Consider the following 19,470-nt stretch of genomic DNA (forward strand, 5'->3'; position numbering starts at 1 on the left):
ATGAGTTCTTTGTTCTCTCTCGGGCCATGGGGCTTCCAGCGATACGTATCGCGAGTCGCTCGCGAGCGAAACGGCGAGCGTCGAGGTGCGCTCGCCGGCGAAGCTGCGCCGTGGCTCGCCGAAAATGGTTGCGTGCGCCGCGTGCCCGCGTAGCCGCGGTGGCATTGCGTGCGGCGACATTGCCGGAGCTTTTGGACGCGCTCGCGAGACCGCGCCACCTGCCCGCACTGCTGCCCGTGCACGCAGTACGCGCTGCCGAATCAATACCAAGATTTAACGGCCGCGAGCGGAATGAAGCGCACGCGAGGCGAGACGGAGAAAGAAACGAGGAGCGAACGCACGGAGTCGGCTGGGAAATGTCCGCGGGCGCGCCGCGCGCACAGGAAATTGACGAGGCAGACGGCCGAGCCCGTGAAAAGCGAGACGGCACTTGCCGCTCTCTACTCGTCCCCTCGAGACGCGCGCTTAAGCTCGCGCCGAATGGAAGCTGCTGTTCTCCGGCTCCGATGAGGCCACATGCTGCTGCTGCCGCCGCCGCCGCCGCTTCGATTTGGAAAAGCCCGTGAGTCATCGGTTGGTGCTTGCCGCAAATCCGTAGCGTACCGGGACATTGCCGCGAGGGCCGTAGCGCAGCCGCGACCTTCGGATAAAAGGGCCACCTTGAGCGGGCGGAGCGAGCGTCGAGGGGGTGGGGGAGGCGAGGTTCGCTGGGAATAGGCAACTCCGACGATTCCTCGGGAAATGGACCATTGCGTAGGTTATGGTTTTCTCGGCAGTCGGGTCGCGCGGAGACAGACGTACACGTGTACGTCTGCAGCCGTGCGCCCCCTCCGGCTGTGGCGCGCGGGCACAAGGCGAGGCGGCCGCCGCTTCGCGCAAGCAGCCGAGAAAGCAGCGGCAAGGCTAAACTCTCGCTTTCCTTGCGCGCCTCGGCGGGCAGTCGTCGTGGCGGGCTGGCGGCGCGGGAGGCGCGCCTCCCCTTCGAGCTGCTCGCGCGATTCGCCGAGCTGCAACGCACAGCGGGCCGCGCATCGATTTTGCCCTCCCTCCCTCCCTCCCTCCCTCCCTCCCTCCCGCCCCGGGGCTGCGTGCCGTGCGCTCGGCTCGGCTACGCGTTTCCTCCGCGCTCGCTTCTTTTTGCTTTCTCGACGCCGTCGCCGCCCTCCTGCTCCTCCTCCTCCGCCTCCTCCTTCTTCGTCCTTCTTTTACGACTTCTTTCGGAGCTTGGCCGCGCTGCCCCCTCCCCCGACCGACCGATAGTAACTCTCTTGCTATCCTCGTGTAAGGGCGCCCAAGGAGAGCTCGATTTGGCGCCAGCCAGCGAAATAGGTCAAGGCCTGCGACTACATAGACCTTTCGCGCGCTCGCTATTTCTCTCTCCTTCGGCTTCGCCGTTCCGGGCGTTGCCGCACGCCGCTCTCTACCTATATACCGAACGGACCATTCTTACGTAAGCCTGGATTGACCCTTGGCGGTGCTCTTTTCGTCAAAAAAAAAAACTCGATTTTCCGGGCAGCTCCTATTCGCATCCAGCCGAAATTGCCCTCAAGGTTGCGTGTATCTCGATGTTTCTATGGCTTTCCATGGTTAGCTTGTAAGCACTCCCGTGCGGCTGGAATGATTTTCGCACGGAGAAAATTCTTGTCACTCCATGCCGACTCCTTGTCTTATAATTGATTTTCAGCCGTTCTTGTATTTTGATCGTCGCGCGCAAGATATATGTAGCTATATTACTTCAATCAAGATGCGATCGGACGCCGGCAATTGTGCACGATTGAGATGTTACAGATTATTCGATTAATCTTTCATTTTTCTTTTCGTCTGCCAATTCCAACGAGTCCCTCTCTACTGCAACGAAAGATAGTTTCCTAAATATTATCTTGACGCTTAATCAATTGTTCGCGTTTTGGACGATGTAGTTCGCTTCGCGCCCAACCCAAATGTTATCCGTAAGACGGGGCCGCGGATGAAAACTTCTTCGAGATACATGTAAATCACTCTTGTGTAGAAACTCCCCGAGGAAAAACTCTTGGGCAATTTGTCAAACTTTTTCCTTTCCGCTCAAATTGCGCAGCCTTCGTCCTATACAGTTGTGAATAAAAAAACTGCCGATGACGAGAGCGAGTGCGACAAGTCACGCGTCGCATCGATCCGCATTTATATACTCCTCACTCATCCGATTACTGATTACTCGGGAATTTCGACGAAGGTCGGTAATTAGCGGCAGATTTCGGTTTCTTCCGATGACCGCAACTATAGTTCCTTTTAAATAAAGACAAAAGACACCTTAAGATATTCGAGTGTGCGGACGTGGCCAACGATAATTGTCATACTTTTGGCAATCGTGGTTACACGATTTGTTTGCCCTACACTTTGCCATTCTATCAACTAACTTGTGTACATGTGGGCTCAAGCTGAGAGAAAATGGAAAGGAGTAAAAGGGTCAAGATGATAAGGCTGCCAGTAAGACATACGTATAATATAGCTGTACGCGGTCGGTCGAGTTTGCACGCGCGTGTGTGAGTGAGCAAGTGTATGGTAGGCAATCAGGAAAGAGATCAAGAGATCGCGTTACTGGGGAAGAAGAGATGGTCTATAGGAGACCATCTTGGATGTGATGTATGTATGTATATGTGAGCCTTGGATGCTGACGGAGTTTCGTAATATCTAGCCTTGCCGTTTTCTCACTGTCCCTCTTGCAAGTTTGTATGCGTGAGCTGCGGAGAGCCGTGCGTGGCCTCCATTGGCTTTCCTAACTCTTTGGGAAGCCCTTCGCGCGGTCTCCTCTCTCTCTCTCTCTCTCTCTCTCTCTCTCTCTCTCTCTCTCTCTCTCGAGGAGAAGAGAAAAAAAAACCTCGAGAGACGACACGAAGGCCGACTTTCAAATGTACGTTTTGCTTTTGTACGGAATGCCTTACACTCTGCCTCCTCTTTCTTCTTCGCGAGATTTTCTTTCTTTATGTGACCGAGCTCGGATTTCTGCCCCTCTCTCTCTCTCTCTCTTGAAGTATAGTCTTGTTTACGATAGCCTTTTCGATGCTTACGTAAGGATGTGCCCTAGTTTGCCTAATTCTATTTCGGCAGGCAAGTCATGCGAGGAACCGATTATTCAATTTCCTTGATTCGTTTGATATTCCTAGAGAAAAAAAAATGTTGCCATCACTGTTAATGGAAACGGATCATAGCGACTGCGGAAGAGGACTCGACTGACCGGAACCTGTTGTTTCCATTGCGGAGCAAGCGACCGTTCGGTTTTCGTGAAATATCCAGGTTGTTCGGCCCGTGCAAAAAACAAACTCGCTACGAGCACGACGCAAGGAAAAGCCGGCTTTGAAAAGACGTACGCGTGGACTCGCGTAGAGCATCGCTTAGCGTCCACTTGGAAAAGAAAGCAAACATCGTTAGCATGGAAAGAGGTTGTTTACGGAAGCGCCGAACAGGCGGTAAGAGAGCGCTTCGACACCTGCCGAGAACAAGACGAAAGGCGCGCCAGCAGCACGTAACAACTGGCCGCGCGGTTTGGCAATCCGTCGTGGCTTTTTTCCCAAAGGCCGATGCGCGCCTGGGCCCGCCCCTGCCGCCACTTCTTCCTGTTCTCCGCTTTCGGCTCGTTTATGCGCGTCGCTGAAAACGAGCCCGATCCCGCGCGCAATATGCGGCTCGCAGGCCCCCCAGGCTACGGCGGCTTCATTAGTCATTCGCGTCTTCGCGCGCGCGATCGGCCCTTTGTTTCGGTGGCTAGTGGCGCGAGCTCTCTTTGTGCCCGGCTCTTTCCGCGTTCGTTCGTTTCGTTATCCATTCGCAGGACAGCAAGCAGCGCCGCTTGCCCTTGCGCTCCCTCGACAAGCCGTCCGCATTCGTTATTTCTCACTTCCGCGTGCATGGCCTTTGCCCGGATTCTTCATCCGGCTGATCGACGAGACTACCGTCACTTTGGATGCTTCGTCTGTCAGTGCTACGCAAGAATTTTAATGCCAAGCTTGGAACATTCTTAAACACTGACTTTTGACTTATTTAACATCTCAAAGGACAACAAGGGAATGTACGCGAGATCGGTATCTAATCTTTCAAATCGGTCCATTGTGCAGCTAAATAGGTAGCCCATACTATGGCAGCGAAGGACAGACTATAGCGTACTAAATAGTAAGTACTTATTCGGTGAACTTGAGCCATATAATTTCAGGGTCGACGTTAATTAACGAATTAGCGGCGTTAATTAACTGATTTTCCATAATCACATAATCGACTGTTACTGCTAACTACATCCAATGAAACGATTGGTATGCCATGTCGATGAGACTATACCTGCCGATAGCATTTTTCGATCCAAGATCGTTTTGGTGTCCAGTCAACCGTAAAAAATGACCTTTCTGCACTCGACACAAAGAATACAAAGCGAACGAGCGAACGTCATCAGGCGCCATGAAAAAAAATTCAAATCTAGCGTAGCTCTTCCACGCATACCCACACAGACACACATGTGGGCATGCAAATGTGCGTAAACCTCGAGTTGAGCAATGCGGCGACACGGCACTACCTGGAATCACCTAGCGCTGGCCTTCAAATTGTATTTCGAATCATTAGATTGTACGTTGGCTCTGATCAATTTTGATTAGATACTTGCATTGAAAGCAAACGAGTTCATGGGCTACGACTGAATGATCGATTATAATATTATAATAACATGTCAAGATTTATATTTTTCTTCAAGTTACTGGACGTGGGTTGTTGTTGTTGTTTCATGCAGCTTTCAAGCAGATTAGCAAAGGGCCATTCCTTGTCTACCTGGAATATAAATGCGTACTTATTACACGACACAGTTGCGTAAATTTGATCTTACGAGAAAAGTTGCCTAAACTTTCATTATTTTATCCCAACGCGTTTCCATAATCAAAAGGTAATTAAGGTGAACAGCACTGTAGGACGTGTAGGTATAAGCTCCAAGTGTTGAAATATAACGAGGTCTCGGTGGCAAAGGAGGGCATACGGGGACTATGTTTACCTGGGAAAGCAAGATGTATAAGCATTAGGCAACCTGGCTGCATAATCATTAGGCGCTCGCGCGGCAATGATTACGTACTTTTGTCGTATAATCCCCGAGTCGGAGTTAATTTTATAGGTAGGTTGCAACACGTGTCTGTGCGCGACAGCAACATCGTCAGTAGCGTCATCGTCGAGTCCCATACGAGGTCATCTATTTTGTACGTGTACCTTAATGGAATGTCAAGGGAAGTCTATTCATTTTCCCGGCTATGGCAGGCGCTGTGTACATAGACGCACACACTCGCATACATATATCTCATTGTACAGACCTTTGAGCGATGACTTAATCGCGCCAATGCGGCAAATAAATTAGTATCTATATGTGCGTGAGCGGCCTTGCAAGTCTTTTAACTAGAAGAAGCCAATGGCCCCTCTCTAACGTTGCCTCTAAGCACACGGACACACGGATTTTCTAAGTCACATTTTTCTTTTTTTTTTTCTTTTTTTTTTCTTTTTTTTTTCTTTTTTTTTCTTTTTTTTTCTTGCAGCATCGACCCTTAGCCGCTCTCTGCCTAATTCTCAAAGGCACGTTTTTATACGTTTTTATCTGTTCGCGCGTTTTCTCGACGCTTTTTTCGAGGCTCTCGTTCGCTCGCTGCTTCCTTTTTTTTTCGCCGGCGACGCGCGAAGGGCTTTGCGGCTTTGTGAACGCCGGGTATTAGCAGACACACGACTGAATTTGCGACCCGCTCGGGATTTTCAGAGTGTTGTACACCGAAGCGCGGTGGCCGAGGCTAACTTGTACTTAGATTCGTCGTGCTTTGTGTGCCCTTTTCAGTCGCATTTGCCTTCGGGAGACTCACTTTTTTTCAATGCAGCATTAGTAAATGAATGTTCTTCGAGAGCGAGCTGGCAGCAAGTTGAATGACAAAATGGCACTGAATCGTATTTGTGTGTTGCAGGTAAAAAGCTGAAGTGTCCGTTCTGCGAGAGGCTGTACGGGTACGAGACGAATCTGCGGGCGCACATAAGGCAGCGACACCAGGGCATCCGAGTGCCGTGTCCGTTTTGTTCGCGCACCTTCACCCGCAATAACACGGTGCGTCGGCATATAGCGCGCGAGCACAAGGAGGAGCTCAACCAGAAGGCTCTGCAGGAGGCGAACCGCTTGGTCTCCGACCGGGTGGCCGGACAGCAGTAGCCTGCGTCGACCCGCGGTCAGCCAAGGCGCCGCGCGCCTCAGCCCGGCAACAGCTGCGACCACAGTGACACCGTCATCGGTAACAACAACAACAACAACAACAACAACAACAACAACAACAACAACAACAACAACAACAACAACAACAACAATAACCACAACAACAACAGCAACAAGAGGAGCAAACTGCTCACGGCCAAATGACTGCCGCGGCCAGCCAGCCTAGCCCCAACCGTCACGCCCAACTTACCGCGCCCCCTGTCCACACTCATGCACACACACACACGCACACACGTGCACACACACACACGCACACACACCTGCACACCTGAAACTAGTCAATCAAAGTGCAACGCCAGTAATCGACTGATAAGAAGAGGAGACAACCAGAGCTACCACGGTTTATGTGTGCGTGAATGCCGTCGATGCTGCTATTGCTTCACTGCGAATTAACAATCAGATCCCCAATGAATACCCACCCACTTGTGCTTTTGTGATTCTCAAGCAGAGAGCTGACAAACGAGGATATTCGGAGGTTTTATGCGACTTTATTAATGCGCGCGAGCTAATAGTGGAGAATCTATCGTTACCGCAATAATTACAAAGACTATAGTTTATAGATATGCATGAGAGACAGATGCAAGATCATTTGATAATTATTGATGAACTAAACCGAGCTGCGATGAAAAAGAAACCGATTAATATGATCCTAGTTTTTTATACACGATAAATAGATGATTATTGTAACGCCGTTGATATACATACTACTGACGCCTATCGTGCCGTTGATAAACGCTGCGGTTTTGTCGCAACTTTACGATACGCATTGTTCTTTCGTTCTTCTCTACCGAGACAATTATATTCATGTACAAATAGACTTTACTTACGTTCGTTCTACAAGTCAGAAACACCGATGACGATCTCGAACCGCGAACGAGATGCGCACGGTGTCAAAACATAGAAGAAGACAAAATACCGACAAGTCAACTGACTTTCTCGAAAGATACACGTACACGTACACACACACAAACACGTGCATACACACCTACACAGAGGCATACAGGCGCACACGAATGTCACACCTCGATAGATTTGTTGTATTAAACGGGCGGAACGATACGTACTCGGAATACGTAACGCGGAGAGACAAAAAAATGACATGAACGGGAAAGAGATAAAGGATAATGTCAGTGCTAAGTGCGAGCGCAGACTCGCCGCGAGAGTGAGGCATAGAGAGAGGGAATGTATACATACTAGCGTTAGAATCTTAAGGACGAACAGAAACTAGCCACGTTATTGAAGCATTAAAGTAATAATAATAATAATAATACTAATAATAATAATAATAATAGTAATAATGAATTAATGAAAATGAAAAGGATGCATTGGAGGATGATAAAATGGCGACAGGCGCGATTGTCGGTGATGATAAGCTCGAGGCTCGAACTTTCGTGAAGGATGAGTTTGTTGAGAGGCGGCGCAAATCGATAACTAAGACTGCAATATTTACATATATCGACTGTTTCCCTACGTGCAATAGTTAATGATAGTAAGATGAAAAGACGATGATTATTATTGAATATGCAATGCAGGGCGCCTTTATTACGCGCGGTCCGCTGTCACGCGGTGGCCCGACCGCGGCGTAACGATAAAACGTTTTACCTGATATTTACTACTAAGCTATACTTCTACACAGACCAAGCACGCAGTTTATAAATGATGAAATATATATAATATAGGTATATGGAGCTATGCGTTTACTCTCTGTTTTTTCCTTAAATGATGACGGGTGATGATGACGATTTTGCGCCTCCTTCACGAGACTTCGACGAGCGCCGACAAGTGATTCGACTCGGCAACGAACAGGCCAATCGCCAGCTGTCTGCCGATAACTAAACATAAAACAGAGCATAACAATCAATATCATTTTGTTAACTATTTACAGTGTTTAATGAATACAGATAATCGGACTTTTGTCCGGAGCAATAGTGAAACGCGATTTTTAATAGGTGATATTTAAGCAAAGACACAAAGAGTATAATTAAACATAGTAGCCGCCGGATCGCCAGAGAATTAAATGAAATAGTTATTGAACGAAATAAGATTGATGATTTAATCGGCAAAGAGTTATAAGACCTTACAAAGTGCTGTTCTCGCGCGAGCGCGACACCCGGCCACCTCGGTGCAACCAGTGGCAGGGCTGGCTCGGCGAGTACCTCTTACAAATGTCGCTGCCAATTCAAGTCCTTGATTTTCCAAATTCATATCAAACGAAATTATTCGCGAAACAATGCAGAAACGATCAGCCCCCCCCCCTCCCCCTCTCGCCCCTTTCGTGATTCACTTTGGCTCCAGTCAGCGATTTATTCTCAAAAACTGATTTGATCAGTCTCGCACTTGCGTGACTAGCGACCTTTTTGAGTGACTATATCTATATAATATTATCATGTATCATGTATATCAAATCAAGGGGCGCGATATTGGACACTGTTTTCTAAAACAGCGATATATGTACTCGGTAGCTTTAGGATGAATTAGCGATTAGACGATTGTATTTTACACGGAAGCTCATTTATATTAAAGTTAGGTATATTCCTAGTCAGGATGGCATCGCGATATTAATTGTTGCAGTATTTACACGTTTTTGAAAAAGAATAGATTATTCTTTTTTTGTTTCCTCTCAATAGTTTTTGTTACAGAACGATTTTATAATCGATTCGCACAGAGTTACCTAACAACGACATGCCTATAATAGTGAAGAAAAAAAGATAAGAACGTTATTTATATCAAAGACAATAGAGACAATAGAGATTTATTTAAAGCTGTTTATTGATCATGATGATAGGTATTACAAAGAGGCATTTTTTACAGTCATGAACCGTGATAAATAAAAAACTAACAAAGTAATATTATACGAATTATAAAAACAGAACAATAATCGATTAATAGTACCAAACAAATACACATAGCACTGTAAACATAAAATCCGCGCGCAGATAATTATTCTGCGCGACTCTGCCAAAAGTATGGAATCTACTACCTCAGAGCCTTTTCAACAGAACTGATAGTCATGCAACACACAATATATGCGTCACATTGATATTCATTGTATTTACACGTACGAGCATATGCCATCGTAATCACACTGCATAAAGCACTTGATTTTTTTTGGAATACGCAAGTAGAACTAGTAACAATTCCTTTTTTTCTGTAGGTCAAAATACTTAGATTACCAGCACTCGACATAAAATAGCTAGTTATAGAATATTTATTTATGTTATCAAAGAGTAAATAGTTTGTTAGACAGATTTTATTTTTACATTTTTGTATTTATAACAACAATGACTTGAGTGATATAGAACATTAACTCAAAACACTCGGCATTCTTAAAGCCGGAAAATGCAAAAGAAATATTCTTTCGTTAATTGAATATTCGGTTTCTCATACCAAGAAACAAAATTTATATTTTATTTACAATTCGGTCGATCGCTTTCATTCAACTTAAGAAAAATTAAAAAGGAAAAAAAAAACTAAAAAAACAACATTAAAAAATACGAAAAAAATTTCTTCATAAGAATTATTAATTCCACGTCCGCGAACATATAAAAACTTGTATATTACTATATGCATGTTGAAATATAAGTATGAATGATGCTGCACTATTTTTACGAAAAAAATAAGGTTAGAAATTTGATTAAGTCAAAATACGCAGAAGTGGAAAGTTTCTATTTACTAAAATATTTAATAAAACTTTTGATCTACATTTCCTGAAAAAACTAAGCAAAATAATAATCATAAGCTGGAGGCGAAAAATTGGAGTGCGCTAAAATTGAAGAAAAGCATTGAACAGTGTTTAAACAAATTTCCTAGCCACAGAGACAGGATAAAATTGTCAGGAGTGGGTAGACAAAAATAAAATTGAATGGACACGAGATTTGTACCAGGCATTTGATTTACGAAATTATTCGATAACGTTCGAAGATAATTCGACAAAGCCGGTGTACCTAAATTAATCGTACTATACCTGTATCGTAATTTTGACACTTATAAAAACTTCTTGACATGTATTCTCGGACACGAAAAAACACGTGCGAAATTCATAAAATACGAGGGAGAGAAAAGTGTGCGAAAATGACAGTCAATCAAAAACAAATTGTCATGACGTTTATAGTTTGTACATATATTATTTCTTTTTTTAATTTTAATTCATAGGATGAATTAAAAAAAAATTTCTATTCAAGTGTTTTATGAATATTATTCATATTATTTTTCAAGCGCTTTATATTTCTCTGTTGAACGGAGATTGAATTTCATTGAACGTTAGTTTCTTTTTCAGTGTAACTGAAATTACATTTGTGTTAATTTTCTAATCTTTGTTTATAAGTTTATTGAGTTACCACGCGAGCTAATCATTTACCTTGTTTACTTTTATGCATTATACTTTTTTACGCATGTGGAGTTGATTTATAAATTACGCTAACAATCTGCGAGAGCTTTTCTCCTCTCTCTGAAAATGTGTCGATTAAGTGTATAACTTTACGAGAATTTTGCGCTTACTATAATATGATTTGCTAATTTGTACATAGACGTATAATTAAAGTAACTTTAATCATAAATTCACGTAATTTAATGCTTTAATGGGCGTATTTGGCGTTTTCTATTTAAATGAATTCACCTTAAATTTAGGAACTATTATATATAAAGAAAAAAGAAGAATCGACACATTTTCTAGTTTAACAGTAATATTGTACACGTATAAACATACGCAGTTTAATTAAAAAGTAGCATATTTGCATCATATGTTCGAGTAGCGCGCGCTATAATGTCTATTATAACAAAGAAGGAAATTTTTTGCGTGTTCGTGATGAATCTAATAAAACATAATTTTTGGCATAATACAAAAGAAGTGAATGTAAAATTAAGATTGCGAATGCCCGTGTAAATGGAAAGTAGCTAAGATGAAAAGTATATACTGCATTAATAATAACAAAAATATAATACGATAAGTATCAAAAGTTATTATAATTATCGCAAAAAAAGCGAAAACCGTTGAGACGTACGTGTATAGTTATATTGTAAATGTGCATGTGAAAAATATCTAATTTGGCAGTGCGGCCGGCATAACGGACAAAAAAAATATCTCTCCCATTTCGTCATCTCGTTTTACGCAATTGCAAGAGCGCAAGCCACTGTTCGATGAAAAGAGAACACGTTTCGGAAATGTTTGGGAGAGAACGAAAATTCGATTTATGTTTTGCTGTTCGACGTCTCGTCTACCAAGACATTTTGTTGTTTGATTTTTCATTAAAAAGCAAGCCGATCTCTTAACAACTGTTTGTCGACGACTAAACGCTGATACATTATCACGGACGCGTGAAATGACACTTGATCATAATCTTTGGCGCGAGATGACTCGTATTTGTTGGTTTTTCAATTCTGTTTTTGTTAATTAGTTCAAAGAGTTATTGATGATGAAGCGCGTTGGGCGGTGATATTAAGAGAAATAGAAGTCACGCTAACGTATCTGTGCGGAGCTGGACGAGGACGGGCACGGAGTGGTGCAACGCGACAGCCCAAGCTAAAGCTCGCGCAACTCGCGTGATTTCGGTACCAGAGGGAAGCGTCTCGAGACAAAGAGGTCGAGGCGCGGAAAATTGTTCGGCTAGTCTCGGTAATCGTTCAGCTCGGCCGATCGCACACCAAAGCCTGTCTCGGGTTTGTGATGGCGTAGCGACAGGCACTGCGCGCATATACGCGTTGTGATCTGCAAGTTCGCGCGCACGTGCCCCTCGCCTATGTATATATTTAATCAATCAACATTTATACATGAATTTATATTAATGGCAAGAATTGGAAACAAATCGCGCGCGTGGTTGCGCGCCGTGAGCTAGGAAACACGGAGCTATAGGTGGGAACGGCGGTGTATCTTGAGAGCTTGGCCCAAGCGAGCAATGTAATACGCTATAGGATAATATGTTGCATGTTGTTTATATAATATGTGTTTTTGAACGGATTCAAAATCCTTGTAATTGATGTCGTGGTGGTATGACACATCATGGACGCGTGCGCGCGCTTCATTAGGCGAAAGGAAACACACGTTCTTTGTGATTTTTTCTCAAAACATGGATACCATACGCGAGTGCAACGTTGCTCTATCGTTTGAGTATCCGGCAGAGACCTCCTCTTCTTGAAAAATGCAAAAAAACAAAAAAGAAAAAAGGAAAAAAACGAAAAAAAAAGTGAATTAAAAATGAAAATTACTTGCGCGCGACGTCCGTATGAGGAAAAAATAAACAGATAAAGTCTCACGTACGTATTAAAACATTGGGATTGGCGGAAACGGGAAAATCATTGAATTTCTCAAATTTCGACAAAATTCGACATTGATGTGAAAAGGACAAACACGTCTGATCGAATGACGGATTGAGATGACGAGAAACAAAGAAATTTTATGCTTGAAACTGATGACGCAAAAAAAGTATCGAGTATTAATGACGTAGAGAGCGATTTATAATAATCCTTAAATAATTGATATGGTCACTATGCGAACTTCACGCTCACTCATCACTAGAAAAGATTGGTCACCTATATTCACACGCATACTCACACACGCACATACTCAACTACACGTATATATCAATTGTTTTCAATTTTTTCGTTGGTTCGATTACAAAAGACACGCTAGGTAGGAAAAAAGCGTAGGAGAGCCGGTGCCCTTATTATATGGATGGTAGGCGAGCGAAGACTTGAAATTCATGTCATTGCGACCGTCGATCGAGTTTCTCGACGAGTCGACCGTATGGTGATCGATGTAATTGAACGATTAATGTACACAGCGAAGGAAAACAAGAATCTTATTAGAACGCCGTGCTCGTCGCGATTTCCATTGGGCTTTCGCAAGAGTTATAATCTACGCGCAGAAATGATCATAGAAACTTATTTTACGACAGTGATAACGATTGAGTATTTTTATTGCAGATATACGTAAATAATATATTTATATACGAATAGTGAAGCTCAAGATGGAAGTCGCAACGATCGGCGGCGATCGGACAAATCAGTTTACCGTCAAACCGGACTTTAAGAGAGTTTTCATTCATCACTTCATAAACAGTGCATGTTAACGTAAAATCTTGACGTGATAACTGCGCGCTTAGACGCTGCGTTATATACTGTAATAGTGTAATAACATAATGTTTATAATAGCGAATACGAAGGTGAAAAAGTAAGAAAAAAAAAAAAAGAAATGATGTTTGATTGTAGCGGCGCGGGATTGCGATGGGTTCTTATGTGGGGCAGATGGTAAAGGAAATAAGAAAACAAATCAGTCGGGGGCCATTAGCTCGACCGGCAAATCATAGTACAAAGTAATCGTAATTAGATAAGCTAGAACGTTAATCTGAATAAAAGTAAAGAAAAAGATCATGTTTGCGCGGGAAGGAGATGTGTTATATTATTATGACTTGTCTGTCTACGTACGCGATGTATGCGAGTCCAGAAAATAACGGAACGAAAGCGTTCGTTTGCTTAACATGGAAAATGTGGTCGAGTGGTGTTGCCGATGCACACGTCGATCGAATTCTATTGCTTTTTTTCTCTCAACAGTACAATTTTTATGATACTTGTTATACTAGACTACACTGCTACTGCCGTTGTTATGAACAGTATTCGATGTTACATTTCGCTTGTGATGATTTACAGTTGTGATTGTTAGTTGTTAACTAGAAAAGTACGAACGTGTCTGTGAGGCAAGCCTGCTCGATCGTGTGACTGTTCTGCACGTGTGGCAAAGCAAATGAATAAATTACCAATAACATACTGTAATAATATTTGAAAAAAAATACACGAGTACAAAGACTACCTCAAGTAATGAAGAATAAAATATAATCACGACTTACAGGGTGCACACCGATATAAATAGCTTACAACGTCTCTAAAGAAACAAATGATCATAATATACGTATTAATTTTATGCGCCAATCTAATTACAAAGCAACACAAGCGCTACTTTGCGATCTATTGTAATAATAATAGTAATAATAATAATAATAATAATAATAATAATAATAATAATAAAATAATAATAATAATAATAATAATAATAATAATAGTACGAATGATATCTGACGGTGATAAACAGTGATACTCTGTCGATACCACGTTGACGTTTAAGTATATTCACGCTAGAGTCAAGAGTTAATTAATGAAGATAATAAGATTATTAATGTTTATAATGATAACGATAATGACAATGATTATTATTGATAAATGATGCTTTAGTAATAAAGAAGGTGAAATCGAGAGTGCGCCGCGATATTATAGAGCGCGAATTTTTTCAATGTTCGTCCGCTCGCCTCCGCGCGAATCCTCCTCTCACGTATATAGTTGGAAACCAAGTACAAACTACAAAGTATAATAGTCTATAAGTAACGTCAAAGTTAAAGATGAATTTTTAATAATCAACATTTTTTTCTCAAGTAATAATATCGATGACGCGATGCAATAGCCAAGTAAGCGAGGTCGCCAAGCGTAAGTCCGTGTTCAACGACGAGATTCTCATTTTTCGACACTTAGTACACTCGACGATGTAGCGTCGTCGTCGTCGTCGTCGTCGTCGTCGTCGTCGTCGTCGTCGTCGTCCTCGTACGCGAGACTGTTGCAAGCGTTCACACTGCGCGCGAGCGTACCAAGCCGAGCCGAGCCGAGCCGAGCCGAGCCGAGCCATTTCAGAATCTCATGTCGGGCTATAAGTTGTCGACTTTCATACGGAAACACGCGCGTGCGTCAAGTTATCCCAAACAAACGATCTCGAGAGCGGACCGTACATGGGCATTGCCAACATGACGTAACATTTAATTAAGCGTATACGAAAGCACTTTACCTCGATACTTGTATTCGCGCCTACAATCGGTTCCTCATATTTATTTATCCCGAATGAATTTTTCTTACTTTTAATGTTTTATCTCGATTACTAGGATTACTCTTAAAGTATTGCGGTTTAGTGTTGTTTTCTTTTCCGCCAGACTCTCAACTGTGTGATGTTTATAAGTTTATTCCGTCGTGTTGTTTCTTCGTTAGCAGGCGTCGAGCTTGATTAACGTCCCCTCCGAAACTCAACACATCGACAGCTTTTCATTCACTCGAGTTCCCTCCACTCATATCAGCTAGAATATGTACATAGAACCGGTTATATATATTTATTTAATATTTATGTTTTCTATATGCGCTGGACGCAAGCAATTCCCGTAAACCCGCAAACTTGCTCCGTACGTTGTGATTCTTAAACTAAAAATGCCCCCGGCCCTCCTGTCCCTTTCGGACACGACATACACGAAAAAATATGTCAAGATATACGCAAAGAAAATACGCAAATACGCAAGCGCGCGCTCAGCGAAAAATACATTATATATCATAGTACACCGTAAGTTTAGCTTTAAGAGAACATGCTTGTTTGATAAAGCGCCCCACAATCCCGTCGTCTCGCAATGCGACGATCAAGAGCAAAGTAAAAAAAAAAAAAAAAAAGAATATTAATGAAAAAACTGCAAGTAGAAAGAACCTTCAATTTTCGAGAAATAATATAACGAAAGAGTAATTCGCTAAAAATTTTTAAGTAAGTAAGAAATTATAAAGAGTTGTGAAGGGAGCTGTAAGTGGGAACGTATACTCAATGTAAAATGACATAGAACAGGAAGTAAAATTCTAGATTTTACCTGGCTTGATGAATGATGCTGAGCAAGGAAAAGAAATTATAAATGATAAAAAAATTTAAATGTAAGCGAAGAAAGCAAAGAAAAACGCAAAAATCTTGTCTTTTTCGACGATCACTTGATTTCGAAAGTTTGAACGATTTTCACGTCTAGCTTGTCTGTTTATTCCTTTTTCGGACGGTCCCTTTTTTCAACTTTGTATTGTGACCTGCACGTAATTGTATGTTGAGTATCATTCCTATAATAGACCGACGTTGTGCGATGTTGCGTTGCACTTGCGACTGCAGGCGTTGCGTGGAAAGCGAGGCGGCGGTCTGTCGCGGGGCTGTCGCTCGTGTATTGTAAAGCCTCGAGCCTCGCGATCGCAGCACGTGCAGTCGCAGGTCAACTTATTTGTTGTTTCCTCTCTCGATACCGAGAATATGGTTGAAGATTAAGAGAAAGAACGAGAGTTATCTCGTTGATAGATAAATATTTAATTTTTTTAACCGTTTAAAAACGTATTCAATGCCTTAACAATAGCAACTAAATAGTCACCTTCTTTACGAATGTTAAAACTCATTTTCTTCGGATTATTCATTCACACATTTAGATAATTGAGAGAGGAAATTCGGGAAAGATAATGGATGAAAAATGGTGTAGCGAAAATAATGGTTAGCGCTTGATTTCATTTGGAAACGTATGTAATGCATGAAAAATTAAAAGGTGACACTGTTTATGTTAAAGATGACAGGAAGCGTATCTATTGAACGTAATGGCGGGGATGCGTGAAAACTCATCCGCGCGATCGCGTGCGAGCGATCCCTTCCGGCTAGCGAATTTGTATTTTGAAAATACAGATGACCACCTCTTTTTACATTTATGGGAATTTACGTTATTTATGCAGGCGAATAGCGAAAGGAAGAGAGAAAGACAAATGAGTGAGAGTATGGAAAGAAAGAGTTTTAAGAAAGGATGTAGAGCGCGCGATTAAAAGTATGTGAGATGAACAAAAATAAAGAAGACGGAGGAGGAAACAAATGCGGTCGAGGGGGAGGAAGGGAGACGCGCGCTTCTTCCAAAACAGAGCGAGAAGTCATCTCAGGAAAATTTTTCTTTCGAGAGAATCCCAGTCGAACCAGTCCAAATTCTACTTTCGGATGTATTTTCGAGTCAACGCAAACGGCCGTGTCTCCCGATTGAAGGTGGTAGGGTCTGCACGTTATATCGTGACGAGTGTAACTCACCTTTTTTGTTTGTATAAAAATTCATTGAAATTTAATTAGGCTATTGATATAACTGTTTAATTACTGTAAGATGAGAAAAACTTTACCATTAATTATAAATTACAAAAAACTTACCAAGTTGCGCCTTTTTTTACCTCGTCTTGCACTCTTTCATCATCCCTCAATCCTTATACAAATCCTTCTACTTATTTTTTATGACAACGCTCTTTTATTTTTCAATATTAACTTTTTTTATAGTTCATTTACAATTTATCAATTTTGGCATTACGGCTATTTTCATTGTTGGACTAATTTATGATGTCACTGTAACAATTACATCTTTCCTAAAATACCCAAATAATTCATTTGCGTACATTTCTATTGTTGCAATAGCATATTTATAGTTCAGATAAAGTATCTATTACGCGAATGGCTCTAAATGGGTATTGTTTTGTTGGACATATTTGTTTCAATTACATCTACGTCATTGAAAAGAAATGGAAAGTTTTTAAAAATACTTATTTGTGACGCAATAACTTGAAACTTCAAATTCCTTGATGAAATAGGATAACTGAGCCTAGGAAAAGGAGAAAGTACATGTGTAACCATCAAACGGTACATGATAGAGAATCCAGTATTATTCTGTAGATGGCACTGACGATCCGTCAAGGGGTGAGCCCTCTGAGGGAAATAAAAATATCGCGCTTATTATTTTTATTCTTACATCATTTGTAGTTTAATTTGCTCCACTTTGAATATGTATGGAAACACATGAAAAATGAAAAGACAAGGTACATTTCTTGCGTTGTTGTTACAACGCAGTATTGATAATACTGCGCTAATATAAACATATCAAACGTAAAATTTTGTGTTAATGTGTGTTTATTGGAAATAATCCTCTAATCGAACTAATGGACTGTACAGTTAATTTATTTTGATTATACTTGTTGAATAAAATAAAACAAAGTACCATATTCCAAAGTCAAATAATTGCATAAAATTTATTGCTATACATAACATAGTTAATAAACTGTTTTTTTTTTCGTAGTAGCTGTTTTACAAACCAGCTTAAAATATTAATTATGAAATATTTCCACATTTTGATACAATTGAACTTAGCTGAACAATAAAAGATTATAAGCAGTATCGACAGTTTATTCCTAACGGTTCAGTCTCGGGGGCTATTGTGGTTGATTTATTGACAAACGCACACTTGCGGTGGTTTATTAGCCATAATGAACTCCCTGAAACTATTATTGACAATAAATTTACTAGTGTTTGTGGCGAATTGTCGAGGTCAAACACACTAGTAAATATTATAACTGAGTAGGGAACAGTTACACTTTTTAAAACTTTCATTGGTAAATAAAATATTTGCTGCGAGACAGTGCTAATTATGAAATTTTATTTTTGCAGACGTTTCAAGTATATTGTACTTCTTTTCAAGGCTACAAATTTTATATTTCAACTGTGTACATATTTTATGCAAATAAGGCGAAGTCTTTGCAACTTTTCAAGGATAAACTTTATTAGTGTTAACTTTTAACTGGATTTTTTCCATAAAATAAAAAATAAATGTAAAAAATTAGTGTGTTTGTATGTAATACCGAGTCAAACTGTAAGAAAGCATTAAAAAACTAGTTGTCAATCGCTTGTCTTTCTATGATCAAATACTTCACTTATTCCTGTGACATCGTAAATTAATTGATGATAAATTTTAAATTAGTATGAGGAAGTGAAAGTGAGTAGAGAACGTCACCATCTCTCATGTTCTCTGAAAATAGCAGCTGACAAGGAGTTTGTTTTTCCTGATATATTGCGAAGAGAAAGTAGTGGACTGGGGGTAGCCAAATTATTTATTAAATTATTTCGGATGAGACAGCTTGACTGTAATAAACATTTGCAATTCAATGTTATGTTTCTTGATTATTTGTTCATTGATTGAATTTAGTGTTGATTTATATGAATTAATTAAATTTTATGTATCTTATATTCTATTTAATGTGTTGTTATGGTGAAAAATGTGTAACATTTCACTGAATTCTTACTTTTTTTTTATTGATCTCTCTGTCTAAAATTGTCAATTTGTCAAAATTAATAGAATGTTATGTTTCATGTGTCTGTGTTAAGAATGAGATTTCATATTTATCATAGATAACATCGCGTCTCTGTTCCTTTCTTCGGGGTTTTGCTTTTCTTGTTGTTAAGCCTATTTATATAGCTGGGCAGTTTGCAATCTACTTTATGAATGAAATTACAATTTTCAAGTTTGTCTATTTCGAATTTACCTAATTTTATCATGTTGTTGAATTTAATTATATTTTTATTTGTTTGCATGATGTAGAACTAGTGTAGAATTTGGTTTAGTTTC

The 19,470-nt window shown here is 41.1% G+C and overlaps 1 protein-coding gene across 7 annotated transcripts in view; it reads left to right on the forward strand.

Annotated features, from left to right (window-relative positions):
* Positions 1–17,205, forward strand: part of LOC131674379 (zinc finger protein chinmo) — a 57,525-nt gene extending 40,320 nt beyond the window's left edge. For all 7 annotated transcript variants that reach the window (XM_058953022.1, XM_058953020.1, XM_058953019.1 and 4 more), the window contains one exon: positions 5,946–17,205. In XM_058953022.1, coding sequence (XP_058809005.1) covers positions 5,946–6,184 — 239 coding nt within the window. In that variant the 3' untranslated portion in view covers positions 6,185–17,205. The remainder of the gene's footprint in view (positions 1–5,945) is intronic.
* The last annotated feature ends 2,265 nt before the right edge of the window (positions 17,206–19,470 follow it).

The sequence above is a fragment of the Phymastichus coffea genome, unplaced genomic scaffold (genome assembly GCF_024137745.1).
Source record: "Phymastichus coffea isolate CEN01 unplaced genomic scaffold, Cenicafe_Pcof_1.1 PCOF00235, whole genome shotgun sequence".
NCBI classification, from domain to species: domain Eukaryota; kingdom Metazoa; phylum Arthropoda; class Insecta; order Hymenoptera; family Eulophidae; genus Phymastichus; species Phymastichus coffea.